This window comes from Mycteria americana, chromosome 1 (assembly GCF_035582795.1).
Source record: "Mycteria americana isolate JAX WOST 10 ecotype Jacksonville Zoo and Gardens chromosome 1, USCA_MyAme_1.0, whole genome shotgun sequence".
NCBI classification, from domain to species: domain Eukaryota; kingdom Metazoa; phylum Chordata; class Aves; order Ciconiiformes; family Ciconiidae; genus Mycteria; species Mycteria americana.
In genome coordinates, this window is record NC_134365.1 from 58,049,473 (window position 1) to 58,070,352 (window position 20,880).

At 47.1% G+C, this 20,880-nt stretch overlaps 1 protein-coding gene across 4 annotated transcripts; it reads right to left on the reverse strand.

The window, feature by feature from the left end:
• Positions 1-473: 473 nt before the first annotated feature.
• Positions 474-20,505, reverse strand: GTPBP1 (GTP binding protein 1). 4 transcript variants are annotated; one of them, XM_075500575.1, is made up of 13 exons: positions 18,738-19,563; positions 16,840-17,572; positions 14,552-14,663; positions 11,825-12,005; positions 10,394-10,742; positions 9,809-9,932; positions 7,739-7,853; positions 7,135-7,279; positions 6,810-6,992; positions 5,854-5,989; positions 5,091-5,269; positions 4,384-4,581; positions 474-2,778 (listed from the first exon to the last, which is right to left on the reverse strand). In XM_075500575.1, exons 2-13 carry the CDS (start codon positions 16,870-16,872, stop codon positions 2,686-2,688), a joined length of 1,848 nt encoding a protein of 615 aa, XP_075356690.1. In that variant the 5' UTR covers positions 16,873-17,572; positions 18,738-19,563; the 3' UTR covers positions 474-2,685. The 4 variants fall into 4 exon arrangements, with proteins under 4 accessions (XP_075356690.1, XP_075356680.1, XP_075356697.1 ...); XM_075500565.1 differs by lacking the exons at positions 16,840-17,572; positions 18,738-19,563 and adding an exon at positions 20,297-20,505; XM_075500582.1 differs by lacking the exon at positions 16,840-17,572 and having other exon boundaries at positions 18,738-19,560.
• Between the last annotated feature and the right edge of the window lie 375 nt (positions 20,506-20,880).

Here is a 20,880-nt window from a genome sequence, read left to right on the forward strand (position 1 = left end):
ACAGGTGAGGTGCAAATTGCTGCGAGGGCCCAGGGAAGCACAAGCTTATGCAGGCAGTGGAAGTGCTGTGCTAAAATGCATCCTCTAGCAAAGTGTCTCTAATAGAGTTGGACCCAAATGATTTGCTATAGCAGCTCTTCACACACATGCACGTACGCATCTCACACAGCATAGCTCCACAGCACACAAGCGTTCTCATTTCACCACTCTGCTACCAAGAAGCACTAAATCTTAGGCAGAGTAAAAGCTGTCGGGGCTGTGCAGAGGCTCAGCAGAAGCTCTCCTGTGGCATGGCATACCCTTCCCTGCCGTCACTACAAATGCAGCCTCCTCTCGTAGCCAGCAAAGGAGCATGGTAGCCAGCAAAGGAGCATGGTAGCCAGCAAAGGAGCATGGTGCCAGGCAAACCCCCTTGGTCCAGCTTTTGGTGTTAAAGCAGCAACTGCTGGTTTTCCAGAGGGACAAAAAGCAACAACATACGTTAACTTGGAACAAACTTTTTTAAAATTTATTTTATAGATCACATCAGCCTGAGTGATCTTTGAATGCTGGTCACAAAAGAGAGATCACACCACCTCCTTTGCACAAACTGAAGTAAACCCTCTTCCAGTCTCAGCAGTCTCCTTCATTTGGAGCACAAGGAATGGAGAAAGAGAAAACCACCTGGAGCTCCCTGCTCCCCTCAGAAGCAGAGGGCAGTGAAATCAGATGCAGTTTGATGCTGCTACAGGGCCCGAAGACAAACTAGGCCCTTGTGCCCTGCTTAGCCACACTTCACACCCCCTCACAATGCGGGTGCTATTAGTGTTGTAGCCGCCTATAGTTCCTCCCTCGCCAGGAGAGTGCTGGTATTTAGGCACATAGCTTGGAAAGGACCGTCTGACCTCCCCGCTTCCACCCATGCACAGGCCACTGCAGTCTCTAAGGCAAAGTACTCTTGTCTCCAAACCACGTTCCTCACCTCTCCCACACCACTTAATGCTCTTGAAGTGCTGGTGCTGGTATTGGGACATGCGCTCTCCCCCTGCCCCGAACTTGCTGTTGCTCAGTCGGCTTGAAAGCCTACCTCAAATCAAAAGGTGAACTGGAATGAACTCCACACAGGTGCCAGAGAGTGAGAAACAGGAACAACCCACTAAGGAGGGACAGAAACTTTTCAGTCTCCCTCTAATTAAAATAAAAGTCCTTCATTGGAGGAGGAAGCCCTCAAAGAAAATGAGGCTGAGCACACCTGCTGGGGAGAGCAACTATTTGCTGAAGATGCCACCTCCTCCCTCAAAATGCTACCACGCTCCCACAGCTTGCCACAAGCCGGCAGAGGATAATGCCTGTCCTCACAGGAGCTAAGTGAAGAGGCAGGGTTAGAAGAAGAGAGATCAAAATAAGCAGGGAATTGATCACTTGCACAACCCAGGGTTAAAAAACATGATAACAATAAAGTTAATTCATAGACTGTCCTTGCAGGGCCTTGCTGGAGAAGCCAGAATTTGTCATTTAAAAAAAAAAAATCTTAAAAAAGAAAAATTATCACGTACTTCCAAACCTGAAAGTACTTCTGTAAGTTTGGTACCAATTCTTTGCCCTCTTTGCCCCCTTTGGCCAAGAGGGGAGAAGACAAATCCTACCTCTGCCATGGCAAAGTTTGGCCAGTGAGTTCCAGAAAAGATTTGGGAAATCTTGGAGTAAACAAAATCAAGGGGAGGTCATGTTTGCCTGTTGTCTCTGTTCCAAAGGTATATTGCTACCTGTGATCTCTGTCCATCAAGGTGAGAAGGCTTTCTCTGGCTCAAGGGACGGACTGAGTGTTCCTGCACTATATTCTTAATACTGTCAGCTGAGCTGCCACAGCCTTGAGAGGCAGGTTAGATTTGCTCCAGTGTGTGCTGAACAAACAATAGGAAAAGCAGCATGATGGGAAGGGGAACAGGATGGGCAAATAACTGCCCATTTAATTCTGTCTCTTATTAAAATCTTAAGTGCTATCAATGTATTTGACAAGGATATTTAGTATAGAATTCCTCAACTTAACATCAATAACTGCTTTCCAATTTGTTTCCCTCTTAGATTTCCAACTAATGAACTTTCTTACCATCTCCTTCAAACTTCAGTCACTACAACATTAAATGAAACCCACTTAGAAACAGTTTACGATGGAGAGAATCCAGAAACATATTTGGCATGGGGCCACAGTGGTGAGGAAACAATGCCCTATGGAGCCATCCTAAGCAATGTGTTTTAACCTTTGCAAGTCTGAAATTTCAGGCGTTTGATAACCCCTGGATCTGAGACAGCAAATAGGAGGAGAGCAGCAAGTCCTGTGGACAGAATGGGGTGAGGAAGGAGGGAGGCAGCTAACTGGCTCTTCACAGTTCTATCCAGACTCTCCTCTCATCTTCATGCACACAAAATATAATAAAAACTAATAAGAATAAAAACTAAGCCCATGATGTACAAAAATGTGTCGATAGGGGGAGGAGGAAGGTGTCAGTTACTCAGTTCTGTGTGTCTTACCACCTTCATTAGCTTATAAATTATGCTCCTCTCCATCGCTTCCTTCAGGGAGGAAGGACGATTCTTCTGCAGCCAATCAGCTGGGATGGGTTTTGGTTTAAGCTGCTCCAGATCTTTTGGATAAGAAATGAAGGGAAGGGGAGGAATTCCTCAGAGGGAGGAGGAGTAAGAAATTCAGCAGCCACTGGCAGGAGTCACACAGGCTCCCTGAGACTTCACTTTATGGCGCTGACCCCCACGTCGCCGGCCTCCTCCTCCGACTTTTGACTGAAAAACAAGAAAATACACTTTAGTGCACAGCAATCTCTGAATCAGAGTATCAACACAGCAGGAGCTCAGATGGATTACAGACACATCCAGACAGCAGGAGGTCAGTTGTGACTGATCAGCTTCCTACCACTGCAGAAGGAGATAAGGCAGACAGACACACCATGAAGGAAGGAGAGACAGACACACCATGAAGTTCAGCCCTTCAAGCTGAGGAGGACTTGATTTCCCAACTTTCTGAATGCTTCACTCCCGTGAGAATCAGCAGGTGCCATGGGGCTTGGCATCTGGGAAATCGAGGCCTCAGACTCCCTTGGCTTTGTGGAGAATGGAAGGAGAGCCCTCCCCCCACCTACCAGGGCTCTCTTGCTAACCTGACTCTGTTCCCTGTCTCAGGCCATCAAACCCACCGTTCTCTTTTAAAGCAGCCAAATACCTTATTGCCCTCACGGATGTGGGGCTCTTCATCCAGCGCAGGCTGAGGGGAAGCAGTAAGGAGAGAGAGGCAGAGGTAAGCAAGAGCAAAAGCAACGCAGACTCTCAGGGGGAGGGATGAAACAAAGAGCAAGCTGGGAGCATTACTTACAACCACAGTGACGCTACAACAAGACAAGGAGGAGATGGGGGATCAGTAAGAAGCCACAGGCATATGCAAAGGTAGAGAACCTCTGCCAGAGGGCCCTCTTTCAGCAGCCAGCCTGGCTCAAGAGGGCGAGATTTGACCAATGACAACTAAGATATAGCTAAAATTAAGCGGGGGAACACTGACCAGGTCTCTTGACAGAGTCAGTTCCTGAACATTTCGCTTACTAGATAAGTACACTAAAAGGAGAAGACCCATGTAATAAAGGTGATAAATAGGTCCCAAAGCCTGCAGTTAGAATTGAGTTTCCATTTCTTTCAGCCCAGAAAGGCTAGGTATCCTTCTCGGACAAGCTGGGCTGAGAAGTCCTAACCAACAAAACAATCTAGATAAATTTCTCTCGAAAGAGATAAGCCTTTCCTCCTCCTTGGACATCTCCATCCTCTCTCCTTGACAGGGCAGACAACCTGTGTCTGATACTACTACTTAGGTTGTAATTTCTCGAGTGTAGGGATGTTCTACCTCTCATTCAGACAGCAGACACCCAGTCTGTGACTAGTTGTTAGATGCTTCACTAGTTCAGCTACTGTGTATATGGAGACGCTTCTTCAGCGTGAGCACAGTCAAGCCGTGAAACAGGTTGCCAAGGGAGGTTGTGCAGTCCCTCCTTGGAGGTTTTCAAGACATGACTGGATAAAACCCTGAGCAACCTGGTCTGACCTCACAGCTAATCCTACTTAGAGCAGGAGGTTAGACTAGACACTTCCTGAACTCCAACCCGCATAGACCCAGGACCCTAAGCTGCTAGCTGCTGAAAGGTCAGCCATGAGGAGTCATCCAGTCATCAGAGAATTCTGATTTCTGCTATGAGACTACTTATATTTCTATTTGTTTCTGTTGCACAGAGTCCCAAGATAAGTTCAAGGGTATGAGGGGATAATGCTTGTGCTTTAGAGTGCCCTTCCTCCAACAGATGAAACCAGGATGCAAACAGCTAGGACAGACATATTTTCCTCAATTACCAATGGTTGCAGGGCAGTAGGTGTCAGTGGCGCTGCAGCTGTGGAGGGGGCCTCGTCCCCAGCTGGTGGGCCTCCAGCTGCCGTCCCAGCTGGGGGAACACCATCCTCTCGTTTTGTAACAGCTCCCTTCTTGGTTGACTGCATCTTGATCTGCTGTGGCTTGGAGTTCATTGGCGAGTTATTGGTGGTCTGAAGTAACTGCAAATTTCAAAGGGAGAGGCCAAAATCAGCATTAAAATGGGCCAATATGGCAAGGTTCAATGCTGCTTTTTAACAAAAAGCTTTGAGAGAATTGATGCCAATAGTCATCGGGAGAAGAATGCCAGCAGCAGCTGCTCAAAGAAATCTAGGCCCCTGAGCTGCCCTCAAGAACCCCTACAGGGTGGAAAGGGCCACTCGGCTGAGGTGACGCTCAGCCCTCCACAATGTGACTCAAAGGGACCAGCTACAAGCTGTCAGAAAGAGACCAAGCCGTAAGAACCAGAGGCATCTTGCTCACCCCCCCCTTCACATTTCCCTCATTCACACCAGCTAAGACCCACCACACGACCAAGCACATTGGTCATCTACAACCCATGTCAGGGCTGACGTTTGTGATCGAAGGACAGCCTCTTAATTTTCCAGAGCTATCTGGATTCTCCTGCTGGCTTCTCAGTGCCAAAAGTAGCTAATGGGCAAAAAAAAAGTTGGGACTCTTCAGCCTTTACCTTAGTGATGGTACCCACAGCTTTGGTGCGGCCTTCACGGAAGACCAGACGCTGGTCTATATGCAAATATTCTGGGGTTTTGATGAAGCGAAAGTGCACTGTGGCTTTGTCGCCCGTCCGCAGGCAGTCCTTGTCCATGCTGAGAATCGTGGCCGTCTGTCGGATGCTGCCACAATGCACTGTGAATGTAATGCACAAAGGCTTTCAACAGCCAGTGCCATTAGTGGAATAAGCTTCAGACAGACATCTAAGGCAGCTCTCACTACCCTACAGCTAACAGCGCTGAGTTTGGAATGTAAAAATCTACTGTGTACCGAAGACTATACAGGTCACACGGCTGCCTTTTTTCAGTCCTCAAAAAGAAAACACATATAAGCTAGAACAGTTGCCTTTGAGTGGAGGCTTTCCTGAAGCACCCTCAACAGAATCCTACATGCCAAGCAGCCAAGCTAGAGGGCAGGACCTAAAATGAGTCTCCCAGTCAGCATTTGAAGCTGAAGACTCTTCGCACCATGGAGATCTGGCTCAGGCAGGCTCCAAGTACACTTGGAGTCACACATCTCCTTTTTACCTACAGCCTTTGCCACTCTCCTCTGTCAGCTCCCTCCCCTTTCTCTAATGCATTGCTGGGAAAGGTCAAACCCAGAACTATGGCTTATGCTCAGGCTGACAGAGCCATCAGGAGAAAAATTATCTCAGGCTAGAGCTGATACGAAACTACTACCACTGGGAAACAAAGATGACACAACACTGAGACACATACCCATGGCCTGATATCGTGGGCTGATGGTGGTCGGGTGATGGAGCACCAGAATCTCTGCTTCAAACTCCCACGATGCTTGTGGATTCAGGCGGGGTGACACCATTACCATGCCTTTCCGGATGGAAGAACGCTTGATCTGAAAAGCAGAGACACAAAAAACCTTAGCGTGATTCTCCAGGGAAGAAATCTGCTTCTCTGGCTGACTGCATCCAGAAGGATCCTAAGGGATTTCACAGATATTTCACTGGTGCTCACCAAAAGGCAAAGCCAGAGCTGTTTAGCAGTATGTAACGATGTTATGCAAAGGTTGCAAAAATCAAGTTCAGCTGAAGTTTCTAAGGAAGCTTTAGTTAGAGTGCTGGGAATGCTGGATACCAACACAGAAGTTTTAACTCACTGAGCCTTTAAAAGCAAAACATACATCCTGGTTGCACATTACCCAAGCAGATGATCTCTCCAAAAGCATGATGTCTGCTAACACAAAATGATAAGACTGAACACATGAAGTTTGATATAGCTTAAACTATACCCCCTTAAAACCAGTGCAGCTCCTATTGACAGAAACCTTTCACCAGAGGAATCGCATCAAATTTTGCTGATTTTTAAACCACAAATCATGCAGCTGGTCCTGCAAGCTGAGAGGAATAGTGTAAATACCCTGCCTAGGCCACTAATGCAGTTGCAGCACAAGAGGAGACTTTTCTTGCAATGCCTCTGCTTTTTTACAAATCTCCAACACTATTCCTCATTACCTTGGGTCCTACTGCTATTACCTGGCAGCTGTCAGGTGGAGTAACTGGGACACAGGACCCACAGAGGTTCTATGAGATTTTAATGCGCTGTGAAATGAGGCAGCTGACGTTTGCAGAAGCAGTCTGATAGCAGCTGAACTCCAAGAGCACTCTAAAATTAGGAGGCTGGTTCCTTTTCTGGGAGTCTAGAGCAGATCATCTCACCTTTTTCAAAGCAAAGGAGGCAGTCTGGCCTCCCCGCACTTCTTTGACGGGCATTCTCTTGCGGTGGATGGACTTGACAGCAATAGGTAGGAAGTTGCCAAGGGGATCTGGCCCCAGCAGCAGGGTGTCATTTAGCTTGATTAGGCCTCTCAGTGTCGTCCCAGACACAACTGTTCCTACGCCCTATGCCAAAAAAGAAAAAGCAGTAATTGGGGTTACCCAACCATGCTAGCAGAAGAGCTCTAGAACTCCCCTCTCTAGGGAAGATGCCTTCTTCAACCTGAAAGAGGGAACAGAAAGTTCTTCCAAATACCAGGCCCCTTACCGGGACAGAGTATGTATCATCTATCTGGAATTCTGCTGGCTCTTCTTCCCTGTAACTGGTCCGTGGAGACAAGAGATTAAGAAACATCTTCAGCAAATCTAGGTTCTCCCCGGTGACATTTGAAATCTGGAAAATTGGGCACATCCTGTAAAGGAAAATTGATGAAAATGGAGTTAATTCACCTCCCTGCCTGGAATTCCACATGTAGGGAGACATCCAAAATCTTGGGACTGAATTCAATACACAGTGCTAGGAAGGGAGAGCCTGGCAAGCAGTCAGATGCACAACACCCCATGTTTGAAAACCTGCAACATTGCCTCTGCCTTCTAATGACATTCAGGGATAGGTGTAAGGTTCCAGGACCGAAGGAAGCTGAATACCCTGCCATCTTCTGCAGACTGCCCAGAAGCAGCCTCTTGTTTCTGTCTCAGAGAGGGGAACACAAGCAGGTCAATCTCAGAATCAACACATTCTTATGGAATCAACACACCACATGGCAGATGCAACCTTCACACATCTAGACAATGGGACTCTCTTTCTGAATCTTCTCACCCAGTCTCCAAATAAGATTGAAAGAGAAACAACTCTCCTCTACTCCCGTTACCTCTCTGAGCTGAAGTTGGAGGCTGTTACAATGACATCATCCTTGCTCTGAACCAGCACGGGAATCTTCCTGCACCCTGGGGACTTCAGCAGTCGCTGTAACAGCTTCAGGGTTTCTTAAAGGGTGAAATGAATATTGTTAGGGCAGCATCTCCCGTCTTTGCAAATCGCTTTTGTGGGGTCTCTCCCCAAAGGGAGACTGGTGCTCTTGCCACAGATAGACAGGAGAAGATGGCTAAAGGTGTGCGAGTGAGACTGAGTTTGCTGCAGCCCAGGTAGGACTTAGGAGCCATTCCATCTTCCATTTCATGCCAGCTAGCCTGCTGCCAAGCGACACCATACATGAACAGACATACATGTTTGCATCTGCAAGTGCAATGCTGTGAAGTAGACATTTTATAGCTGTCTATTAAGTAGCTTTAAGCAGTTACAAGGTATTTCCTTGTCCTATAAAGGATTTTTCACACTGAATTCAATGAAAACCAGCAGCACTCAGGAATTGAAATATTTGAGAATATGTGAATTAGAAATCAATTTTGACCAAACAAACCTCAACAGACCTTCCCTGGCAATCAACCTGCCCTAGACAGTTAGAGAAGCATGAAAGAGGTAAAGATCACCATCACAGACTAGGGCAGCGTAGGTGGACCAGATCCAGAAATAAATATTTTGGGACAAATCTCATGGCTCTCAACTTTGATCTTTTGCCTCTTTTTAATTCATTTTCTAAGCCTCCTATCTATCAGCCAGCAGGGGCATTACCTGATGCACTAGCATCAGCCTCCTGCAAAGTGCCTTACAATAAATGGGGGGGAAAAAAAGGCTAGTAGGGGCTTAAAAGAGCAAATTGTTTATATTCTACAATTGTCATCCGATTAGATGGTTTTTGTGAACAAATGATTGCCTATGGGAAAGTAATGTTTTGGATACAGAAACACAAACATCTAATCATGCCATCTGCTCTTCACAGATACACTTGAGCCAAATCTTGTGTCTGTTTAATTTAAACAGAACATGACACAGGAGTGGCTTCTCCCAAGAACAGCTCTTCTCTCCTCACCCCGAGCCAAACGTTCTCCTTCCTTCCCCGTTATTATCTTATGGTTGGGCCTTACATTTATTTGCCAAACATCTATTATAGAGACATTTAGATTATCTTCTGATCACATGCGTCTGTTTACCTGAAATGTATTTAGGATTTTTACAATCATGAACTAACCACAGACAGTACCGGGAACATTCACTTTCCTGATTCTTAGGACTGATTATCAAAAAAAATACATTGCTCCAATTAACCACAGCATGTTCCTGAATGTATGAGAAATGCATCAAGAGAATTTTAAAGGTGAGAGTCGGTCACAGCCTGAAAAATGTCAAGCATAGGTTAAAGGGACGCTGCTGGGGTTAGAGGTGCTGCTTTAACTGCTGCTGAGCAAAAAAGTTGCTAGCCCCTGCTGCTCACTGCCATCCCCACTTGTGTCTAGTCCAGTCCTGCTACCACAGCCCACATATGCAGCTGCTTTGAACCATGATTTATTAAGTGTTAGTTGGCTGTTCAGACAGAGGAAGGAGCTGCTGTAGTTATGCCAGCATATCTGAGAAGTGCCCAGGTGAGCAGGATGTAACAAGCAGCTGCCCCTTCACCTAACAGCTGCCAAAGAACAAGTCTGATCACAGCTTAAGATCACACTCAAACTGTGGGCAAGGAGGAAAGTAGCTTTCAAGAGAACTTCCAGACTTTCCCTCCAGGTTTAAATACCCAGAGAGAAAGCAAAGCCACAACCCCAAATGTATGTTTCTCCCCTTAGAGCTCAATTAAGCAAAATCCTGTAGCAAACACTTTTGGGTTGCCCAGCTGAGTCCCCTAACTCGGGTAATTTTGAAATGGTGACTATGAGTGAACTGCCTACAAAATGGGCCAGGGAAAATAATAGATTTCTGGAAGGTGCTTAAGATGCAGCCAAAAGGAGATAAAGCAGCTTTCCTCCAGCAGTAATTCCTCAACCCAAGCAGAGGACAACAGCACACAGAGAGGTTAGAAACAGCCCTGGAGAGAGCTTGTAAGACTCACCTTGCAGGATGTTGGCAGGGCACATATCGATCTTGGTCACCACAACAAAGACGGGAACGTTAAGTGCAAGTGCCAGGCCCAAGTGCTCCTTGGTCATTCCAACAATTCCAGCGTTACTGCCAACCTACACCGGGGATACAAGATACGGTGATGTAAACGTTCATCCTGCAGAGAGCTGGGTTACAGAGAAGGTCTTGTGTCAGACATGCAGTAGGCTGTGATCAGGTTGTAGACGCATCATTGGGACTGTATGAGCAGACCTAGCTCATTTCAAATGCTGTTGGACACTGGCTAAGGACTCAATTTTAGCTCAATTGGCTCCTCAATTTTAGCAAGGTGTTCTCAAGTTTAGAAATCTTTCAGTTTTCAAGAACCACACATCTTGGGCCTGTCTGAAACTGACAGTCCTGGGGCACTAGCCTCAGAGCCCTGACTAGATATCCACAGTGGCTGCTGCTCTCCACCTCTGGGAGATGTTGCCTTCCTTCACAACCCCACAGGGACTTTGCAATAGGAAAGAAGTTGCTGTTAAAGCCGTGAACAGCCCCGCTCCTGCTGGTACTGTACATCTTTCTTGCTACCTACCATAAGCATGCAGAAGTCAGGTAAATGGCCGGTCATGCCAAAGACGGTGGTTTTCAGGTACTTTTCATGACCAGCCAGGTCAATGAAAGTAATGACCTTGGTGGATTTCTCACAGATCTTTGTCCATTCCAAGCTGCCACCATGGCTGTCAGGCTTGTTCACCACGTTGCCCTCACTGTCGAAGCCCAGAATGTCATTGCCCACGCTGCTGGTGCGGCCTGACTCAATCTCATGCTTATGGCGGAAGAGCTTTTGCCGAGCAAAGCCTCGGCCATTGTCTAGTTCGCCGTGTGTCAAGACACCTAGCAACGTGCTCTTTCCTGCATCCACATTGCCAACCACTGCTACCCTGGAGAGGAGGGGAAAAAGGAACCTGGTAAAATCTGATACCTGAAGAAATAAACAAGCAATCAAAAAAACCCCAAACACCACTGCTGCTGCAAATAACTAGCTTTTTCTCCCTCACCTTCAAACAGAGATTAAAAAATGTTAGACCTTCACAAGCAGAGCAGAGATTCTTTCACAGTTATCAGTTAACACTGGAGATCCCAGGCTCTGGGGACTGGGATGTGGAAGACTGTAGAAACATGTCACTGGTGTCCAGAACAGTCAGCTGAACCCGACATTGCTCGATGCCATACAGAATATCTCTCTTCCAACCCCTAGTCTCTGCAATCCAACATATACACTGTGGCAATTCAAAAGAAAGACTAAATCCCAACTTGGTCTAGAATACCTCTGCCTTTCTCATGTTTCTCATGTTGCAAATAGCAGCAGGTGCTAGGGAGAGCACAGAAATTTATTCTGATTTATTTCTGAACAGAAATTGATGTTCCCAGAAAAGGAAAAGCTCTAACAACAATGAAACATTTTAGGGGAAAACCCTCTCCTACAGAAATCTCCTTTCTTGTCTCTGATAAAGGTGGCTATTATGGCTGTTGGCAAATGTTGGAAATCCATTCCATCCAGGTCTGGGCAGACTCTCAAGTCATGTTACACAAGCTATTATATGTCCATTAAAAGGTGACTTGGATCATCACAGTCTTGGAATAGAATTGAACCCTTAGTCAAAAGCACTGTATTCCAGCAGCGTGCGTATATGCACACACATACAGACACATGTGCACATGTGACTCCCTACTGGGATTCCAGCCCACAAAAGATCCCCAAACTGCGAAGCTGTCACCCAGACAGCAACAGCCCTCAGCTAAACACAGGCGAATCTCCACAAACAGTTTGCTCACAAAAGAGACAGCAACAACAACAAAAAGGTGATTTCATTAGCAAGGAGTGGTCAAACTCAATTCCCTTTGTTAGGTAGCTACAACACCCAGACTCGAATCAGCGTTGCTGGCTCAGCATCACGGACTGCTCACATGGTAAAAATGCAGCTGGGCTGCTGACTAACCCTGTCTCCACCCGGCTCCTCACCTGACCTCCAGGAAGTCGTTGTCACCCACACGTTTCCGAACGAGGTAGTCGCGCACCTTGCCCCCTGCCTCCTGGTGCTCCCGCAGGAGGATCACGTCTGCCTCGATCTGCTCCGCCATGCTCTTCAACGTGGCATAGGATGCTTCCATGTCTGCCTCACTCAGGCCGTATTCAGTCCCATCTAGTATGATGTTGAGGGGACAAAGGACAGCCAGTGAGCACCACCTTGCAACAGCCAGCAGCAATGTCATTCTGCCCGGGACTGACATGGCGATCGGGATTTGTATGTTGACTGGAGATGTCAAGACATGTAAATAGAATAAGCACCCTTGCCCAAAATAAAAAAGGACATCTTCAAAGGACGTCTAAAAAAGGACGTCTTAAAAGATACTCGAAAAGCACCATCTTTCATCTAGAGGAGTTTTCTTCACAATTTCTACAAGCACATACTTAAGGATTGGCAAGAAAGATACATTTCTGTCTACTTCCCTTACTTCACATGCTGAAGGTACTTTGCATGCAATTCCCTTCAGTCAATAAAACATCTCCTCTCGCATTGCAATAAAGGGAAAAGCATTAACAAAAGAAAAGCTCTGACTGAAATATCATCACAACTAACCACTGAATGTGGGACCAATTTAAACAATCAGCTTATTTTATAAAACCACATCCCAAGTGCACATTTTCTGCAAGTCTGGCCTCCACAGCAATTTCTTTAGCCCCCATGTACTCCGGTTAAAACAATGTTTTTGGCATGTCTCTCTGCCTTCATCCTGGCACTTGAAAGAAATGCTGACAGCACATGAGGCCAGAAAAAAACAAGGAGGTACTGCTGCCTCTGAACAGCCCACCCAAGCAAAGAGCTGATCATCAGAGCAAGCCAGTGGCAACTATCTAGACAGTTTAAAGGTCACCACGGCTCTCAGCTTCTCTCCTAACTCAGGTGCTGAGAAGCCGCACAGGTTTCAGGCCAGAACCTCCTCTGTGGGTAAAAAAAACCAACAAACAAAGGTGGAGAGCCACATAGCACCTGGATGACCAAACCTATTGCTGTGTGCTCATTCATACGCATGGCTGACTCATCAGCTGGTACGCAGTAACTGCAGTTTGCATGAACTAATCAGCATTTTAACTACTGCACATCTCTACAACAATTAGAGTTGCTGGGTGATTTCCAACCTAGCTCATAAGCTGGCTGAGAAGCTGTTGAGATGGTGGGGAAAACCAGAAGCACCACAGCTGGGGTCTTGGGTCATAGAAGGGGAAGGAGAAGTAGGGAACAGGAGAGGGTAAGAGCCAAGGGAGAAAGAGAAGGGTCACTACTGATGAAGCAGTGAGCTACCTGGCAGCCTTCACTCGCTCTCAGTCATCTGAGTTGGGTATCCATGATGATCAAAATCATAGACACTCAAAGTGAATGAGAAGGAGGGACGGTGGCAGGGATATCATTATTTATTTTTAGTTGGCTATTGTTTTCAATTTACAGCAAAGATCCCCACCTTCCTCGACTATGCAGTATCTGAAATGAAGTCAGAAGTTTTAGCTCATATTTTAAGAAACAACTCCCTACTTCTAAGTACATCATTGCAACAACCACCAGTTAACACCCTCACAAAGTATCCTAGAAGAGAAAGCAGTTACTAGCCCGACTAGCTACATCTCCCCTCCAGATGTGGTTATCCCAAACACCAAGGATTCAGACTACATGTGGGAAGCTCGCTTGGACACAAGAACATTATCCCTGTGATACTGGCTGCATGACAGCTGGTCATGTAATCCTGGCTTCTCTTCTATGTTGAGTGCTTTGCAAGATACCAAGAAAACCCCAAAAGCACACAGTTCTGAGGTAACACAACTCTCTCTCTCCATTATCTCAGCCAACCCTGGCACTGATGACATGGGTTTTGTATTCTTCCTCAAACATAGTAACTAGTAGAATGTCTGATCACAACAATTTGATATCCAGCAGATATCTAATATTTGAAACATGCCTTTAGCCTTATGATAGCCATAGACAATTTTTTTGTATTCAGAAAAGAAATTTCAATTTCAAAGCAAGGCCATGTTCAATATTATTTTACCAGCATCAGATGCAAATATTCAAATTGTGAAAAAGAACAAAAAGGTAACCCATGCTAACTGCTAAAATCTGCAAAGGCAAATGACTGCAGTCATACTCGAGTTAATGTGACAATAAAGGCCTCATGCTGAGAAAAGGAAAACCTTTCTCTCCATAGTACAGACACACACTAACAAAGAAAGTCAGCAGCATATATTTTGGCTATCTGAAGTATCTCCAAAACATTCCTGTGGGGTAAAAATATTGTTATTTACAATGGAGAAGTGAACAAATCCAGACAGAACAAGGCCTCCCTCAGACGTTGAGGACATCTGTACTAAAACCGTTAGTACAGTACAGTACTAAAACCGAATTATAATTTCAGATCATTCGTCTTTTCCTGGTATGCCCAGACAACTTATGCCTTATTTCCAAAAGGAACTTGTATGATTTTATACAAAAAATATGTTTAGCTCCACTACATAAGACAGTTGCTGGCAGGAATAAAATAAAAGAATCTGTCCCACATGTTCTGCTATACTTCATGGAGGTTTCCAAGTTATTCTGGAGAAGTAATTACTACCTTCAGCAGCAGCCCAGTGAGATGAACTAGGTTTTTCTTATAATTTTAATGGGTTTTGTTGTTTTCCTGAGGAAGCTATACTCACCTGATCCTTGACCAATGACATAGATGGTCTCCCCACATCCCTCATCGATTCTCTCCGACATCTGCCGGAGCAAACTGTCATACTGCTCTGAAGTTGGACTCACCATCACCAGCTGGAAAAGAGATTAAATATCCATTTGCAGATGTCAAGCAAACATTTCAAAACCAGCTTCAGTTATAAGGACAATCAATCTGTGTGTTTTATTGAAAGAGAAGAGCTCTTTTTCAAGGACCGCTTTCTGGTGGTTTGTTTTTGGTTGTTTTTTTTTAAACCAGCTTCGCTGACAGCTATTTCCTTGTGACACTGCACAAGGTTATTTGTCTAAGCTCAGAGTTCATTTATGTTGGAAGATATACTTCAAAGCAAATAAGAATACCAAGCATCTCATTTTGAAGTAACCAATGTTTAAAAGCCACATTTAAGCGAACATCCCACTTCTACTTCTGTGTCATACATGTTTCCATGCAAGGAAAACAGAAAGGGGAGGAGATATTTTCTCCAAAGAAATTCCTTAGCTGGCTACTCCACAGTCTCCGCTGCACAGAGTGCTGCTGCTCCCCCAAAGCATGACAGGACAGCCAGAGGAAGCCAGCCAGACCTCACTCCAGAGCACACCTAGACACCAAAACCTAGAGCATCTCATAAGTCTTTCATATACTTGATCTCCCCTTTTGTTTTCTGAGGGGGCAAAGGGGAAGGAGAGAACACGAATAAGCATTATTTTCAAACTCTTAACAAAACTTTAGATACTTTACACTACAGTGCTGAGAGGCAGACATACAGAGCAGTTTGTACGAGCATATTTGGACATTTCACCAGTGCAGAGCTGCAGTTTTGCAAGCCAGCAACTGTGTTACCAACAAGCTTTGACTGCAGTTATTGCAACAACCACAACTTCCTTTGCCCTTCCCTGCAGAGGCATTAAGAGAAGGAAAACGTGGACAGAAACAAAGTGGAAAATGAGGACAACAAGACAGTGTTTCAGGAAGGATTTTTCTTAGAACGGAATGGTGTAGCACCATTTCTGGCAAAAACCTGTGTCACTCATACAGTACAGCTGAGGACACTCGCACAGAGTGGCCACAATGGTGGTATGGCAGTGGCAGACCAAGGAGACCTTCGTCACCCATTCAGGACAGATTGGCTACCTGCTGTCTGGCTGCCTCCATGGCTACAAATCTGTTGGTGGCCAAGCATCCTGGTACAGTGGCTCCATAGCTGTTGTGATTCAGATATGCATTTCTGTTAAAAAGGCACTTTTAGTAAGAGTTGTAAAGGCTATCACCTACTGATAGCCCTATGGGTAGGCAGGCCTGTGCCACACTACAACACTCAATGAAATCCATACTTCCACTGGCTGTCCTTACATACACGTTCCAAAATCACACCCAGAAAGATGTACTTCCCTTCACTACGCACCAAGGCCAGTCTGAAATCTGTGCTAGCTTTGCCTAAAACATACGGTTTACAGCAGTTCACAATGATTACATCTTCAAGCCTGCCCAACATTCTCTACTAACACATCCTGACTTGCGAGCACAGCTAACACAATGCGTATTCAAGGAGGAACTACCTTTACCACCTACTACTACTACTACTACATAGTTGTTGAAGACCTTTTTTAGAGATCTAGAGTGCAAGGAAACCCAAACCCCCACAAATAACGCTTAAGCAGCTTTCAAAACTATAGTGATGCATGCATCTGGAAAACTGAAGCACAGACAGCAAGTGCTGGTTAGAAGGTTCAAGGCAGCCAAAGCAATGCTTTCCTCAAATGTTAAGGGTCACACAGAGCATGTATGTGCCTGCAAGGGCCAGACAGCTACAAGAGAGACAATGACCTTCACGTGCCTCTTTTAGACACATGCCTTACTTAAGCCTTTTAACTGCTTGGCATGGTCTGCAAAGGGTAGCAAAGCACTCTGATCTGGAAGGCCACATAGTCCTTCTATGTCATGCTACAAAGGACTGAGTTTTGCCTTTATTAGTCATTCTTTTGGTTTTGTTTTCGTTTTAAAGGACACCACTGGATGTCAATGTATTGAGAGGGAAATCAGCAACTGTTCAGAGGCTTGGTCGGGACAGGAATGGAAGGCTGTGTGTTGATGTGTAGGGCTTGTTTCGCCCAGCAAGCACTTTCAGGAATTCCTGGAAGCACAGCAGACAGGCTCACTGTTTAGGCCAGTGCACCAGCACAGGTCAGGGACTGAGGAAGATCTATTAAACAGGCTGTCGTACACATAAAGATCAATAAAATAACAGGGGCCGCCAGCGTAGAGCACACTAACTTCAGCTTCTTCAAGTCTCATCACCAGCTTCATTTTTCTATGAGTTCAAATGCTTCAGCAGTGTGAGTGGGCAAGGTGTTGTCTAAAGCACCAGGGGACATTTCAGCTGAGCAGCTCACTGTAGCCTTTCTTCATGGCATCAGGCAGGAGGGCTGGGGGCTCAAACAGCATGGTACCCACATACATCAGCTCAAAACACTGTTCCCCCACCCTACTGCTTTCACTGCCATGCAAAGGTGGTACTGAAGGGTGTTCCAGTGGTAGATTGCCTCCAAAGCCTACCCTGGGGCCGATGAAGCTTACAGCTGATATGATATAGCGGGACATCAAGAGAATGATGTGTAGAACAAACGGCAGCTTTCATGGATCACACCTTCCAATGTCGTTCAGTATTGCCAACAGCTGCTTCTGCAGCCCGCAGCCCCCAGCCAGTTCTGCAGTTTCCTAGGTCACTGCAAGACTTTACTTGATGTTTTGAAGATCTCTTTAGCTAGCTTCCTGGACAGAGGGAGCCTGTTCTTTGCCATCTCCTTGGTCGGAGAGAGGCCCTCCACCTTGGCCTCTCTGCTTTTTTTGCTTTTCACCTTTGAGCAATCCCCTCCATGCTTGCACTACGTATTCATATTTCAGAGGTTTTCACAAAGTCAAAAATTTTCACTTTTGTTCTTTCCACTTTGCCAGGCATTGAGCAGTTAGCAGTAGGAGCCATGTGGGTCTAGCAACCTCGCATTTCCTATAGGGCAAAAAAGTAACAACCAGTTATTGTTTTATTCTCACGACAGCAGAAGGAAATGTATCTCACAAGTTTGAGATGCCATCTGTAAAGTCCCTTCCCAGTCTCTGGGGAGAGGTGGCTTTTCCCACCTTTCCTCTGATTAGTTTTGGGATTAACATACACCAGAGGTGGGTAATAGCTACAGCTGTCTGAGCTTACTCCAAGGGGACAAGTTGGACTGTGCCACGCTGCGCTGTCCAACAGCAAGCAAGAGGCCACAGTATTAACTAACAGCAATTTCAAGACACCAGTGAGACTGAGCTAAGGTTGTATCAGCACTACTACAGGCAGTCCTTACAAAAGAAGCATCCCATATCCATAAGGCGGACAAACTATAAAGATTAAGGGCAAACCAAATACTCTGTGGTTCGTAGTGCTGCTCTTTATTGGAATAACACAGCCTGACATTTTGCATGGCTGGAAGGCCACCACCAGCCATTGGGAAGTCAAGGGAAAGGCACCTTCTGTAATGTCATATTTTGCTTTCTGCTTCCTGTGGACATACATAGCTCAAGTGCTACTTGTCAATGTAGATCTAACATAAGTATCAGCTCCACTAAGAGCCTTGTGTGATATGGTTTTGACCTGAAAGATGATTACTACTGCAGTGTGTTAGTACTGAAGGGAAAACAAACACCCATTAAAATTGACACGATAATGAACTTGTGCTGATGAACAGAACTGTTTGCTTGACCAGCTGACAAGGTGCACTTGATAACTGAATCCTAAAGTGTTCCCTCTAAAAAGAGCACACCTTACAATGAACACACTGGGGGAGGACTGGGAGAAAAGCATGTAACACAGCAAGGGGGTGGGTCACACCAGGACAGAAGTAGCAACTAGCAAACAAATTGACTGCAGTGGGAATCACCATTTTAAGCAGGAATTGGAGGGCATACAGAAAAGATGGGGTGATGAGGGGGGCAGGTTAGCTACTCCATTCTCACCATATGGGATTCCTGTTTTAAGCACATAGCGGGAGACTAACTTGGAGAGATGGGGCAGAGCTCATAGTCTTAGCTCTCATCCAAGACGGGGATGAATGAAAGGTCTAGGGAAAAGATAGCAGGTGTACACTGCTGTATGGAAAAGTAACTTGAAATAAAGGTAAAAAAATGCTTACCTATTGCCTCGATAGTGCCTGCAGATTTCTAGGAATGGAAGACAGGCTGACAACACAAATGGAGGTTGTGGGAGAAAAGCATTCCTCTCTCTTTGTCAGAGTTTTGGTCAGGTTCCTGGCTGTCAAGAATCAGTGACACAGCCCTTGGCGTCCTCCGGGGCCCTCTTCCACATCAGCCACGTCCAAGACAAAGCACAGATCAATATTGGCATCCTGTATCAAAATCTTGTCCAGCTCATTAAGGCACAAACAGGTGGCTCAATAGATACTGCAGATTTGATTTCTGTTCTTTACTATCTTATAAGACATCTTCATAACGTTCCTTTTAATACAGTACCACACTGTAAAATATCCGGTCATCCCCTCAAAACCAACCGTTTCCACATCCACACACCACAATTCCTCTCTCTCCTTTTTTCCACAGAGGGCAAGAAAATCCAGGACTTTGGAACAACTCCAGCTGGAAGCATGAAGAGGACGGAGGGCAGAAAAACAGGAGGAAACACTGGCTATGCTGACTTCTGGATCACATAATTACAAGTGGACTGAACCAAGTTTTCAGGAGACTTTAGAGTGGGAGATGGCATCACAATACATCAAACCCTTGGCAGCAAAAGGTATACAGTTAAAGAGATCACCCAATTGGGAAAAAATAGAAGACAGTGCGGAAAGGCAGCTAATGTAGTCTGTGGCGGGCTCTGGCATGCACGTATTACTACAATGTACCTTCCTGCAAGATGGAAGTGAGAACGGATACTGACAGAAATAAGACCACCACACAGTTTTGTCACTTGGATCCTAGAAAGGAACCGCACAAGGTGAACAAACCTTTTTGTGTTGACTTAACCCGGTTTGCAAGAGCAAGGCACCCTTGTCACTGAGCCCTTGTGCTCAAAAGTTATGAGCTCTGACCTGCTTTTAAGATTGTGAAGAAAGCTCCAGGAACTAGTACGACTGGCAGCAGAGATAGCTACAGAGAACCAGCGCAGAGGAAAAACGTTAGCGAGACGTTGAAGCAGCTGTCAGCTTCAAACCCTGCGCTTGCTGAGAGGATGCAACACCCGCTGCAGGCGCTTCCCCGGGGAGCCGAGGAGGGGAAGGAGCAGGGTGGACAAGCCTGCCAGCACCCTTCTTTCCCGGCCAGGGCACAGCCGGCTGTAGCTCTTCGTAACTCAACTTTACTGCGCTTCTCCCGGCCGCCTCCCCACAGCACGGCGGGCTCTGCTGCCCGGCCCTCCGCGCCCGGCCGGCTGACGTTGGGGCCGGGAGGGGGGGAGCCCCCGGGACCCAACTCCAGCCCGCGGGGAAGGCCCGGGGTGACACCCCCACCCTGGCTGAGGCAGGCGGGCCCCCCCAGCCCCTCCGCTCTCCTGAGGTGAGGGGAGCGTCGAGGAGAGGGGCTGGCCCCGGCTGGCGGACTGGCCCCGGCTGGCGGGTCGCCCCGCTCCGGCCGGGCCGGGGGGCAGCCCCGCGGGCAAGGCAGCCACTGGGAAGAGGGTAGCGAGGGGCCCGGCGGGGTGATGGCGCTCGCCGCCGCCCGCACCCCCCGCCGGGCCTACCTTACTGGTGAGATCGATCTCGGGCTCGCCGTTGAGCGCCTCTCCGTCCTCGGCGTCGAAGGCAGCGCGGAGGGGACAGGCGGCCGCCGCTACGCGAGGCCCCCCGCCCGGGGACCCGGGCTCCGGGGCGAACATACAGGCCGGCACCGGGGAGCCCCCCATCGGGGATCGGCTCCGCTCCGACGCCGCCATCTTCCCTGCCCCGGCCCTCCTCCCCCACACCCTCCCCTCCCCGCGCCCGCCCCTCCGCCCCGGGAGGCGCGGCGGCCCCGCCCCCGGCCCGCCAAGGCGGTGCCAGCCAATCACCGGCGGAGGAACGGGGCGATTAGCCTGTAGCCATGACGACGGCGGGCGGGGTAGCTGCCACGCCCCCGCGAAGCGCGCGAAGCCAATGGGAGAACCACTGCCAGCTCGACTTGTTTTCCATATATACACACACAACAGAGCCCGCTCCAGGTGTCCGGTCTTTTCTACCCAATAGGACAGCGGGCCCTCGTGACAAACAACTCTAAAGGCCAATCGAATAAGAAGATTCGAGGGACTGGGTGGGAGTAAGCCGCTGCCACAGATGGGCAGGGTCCGCC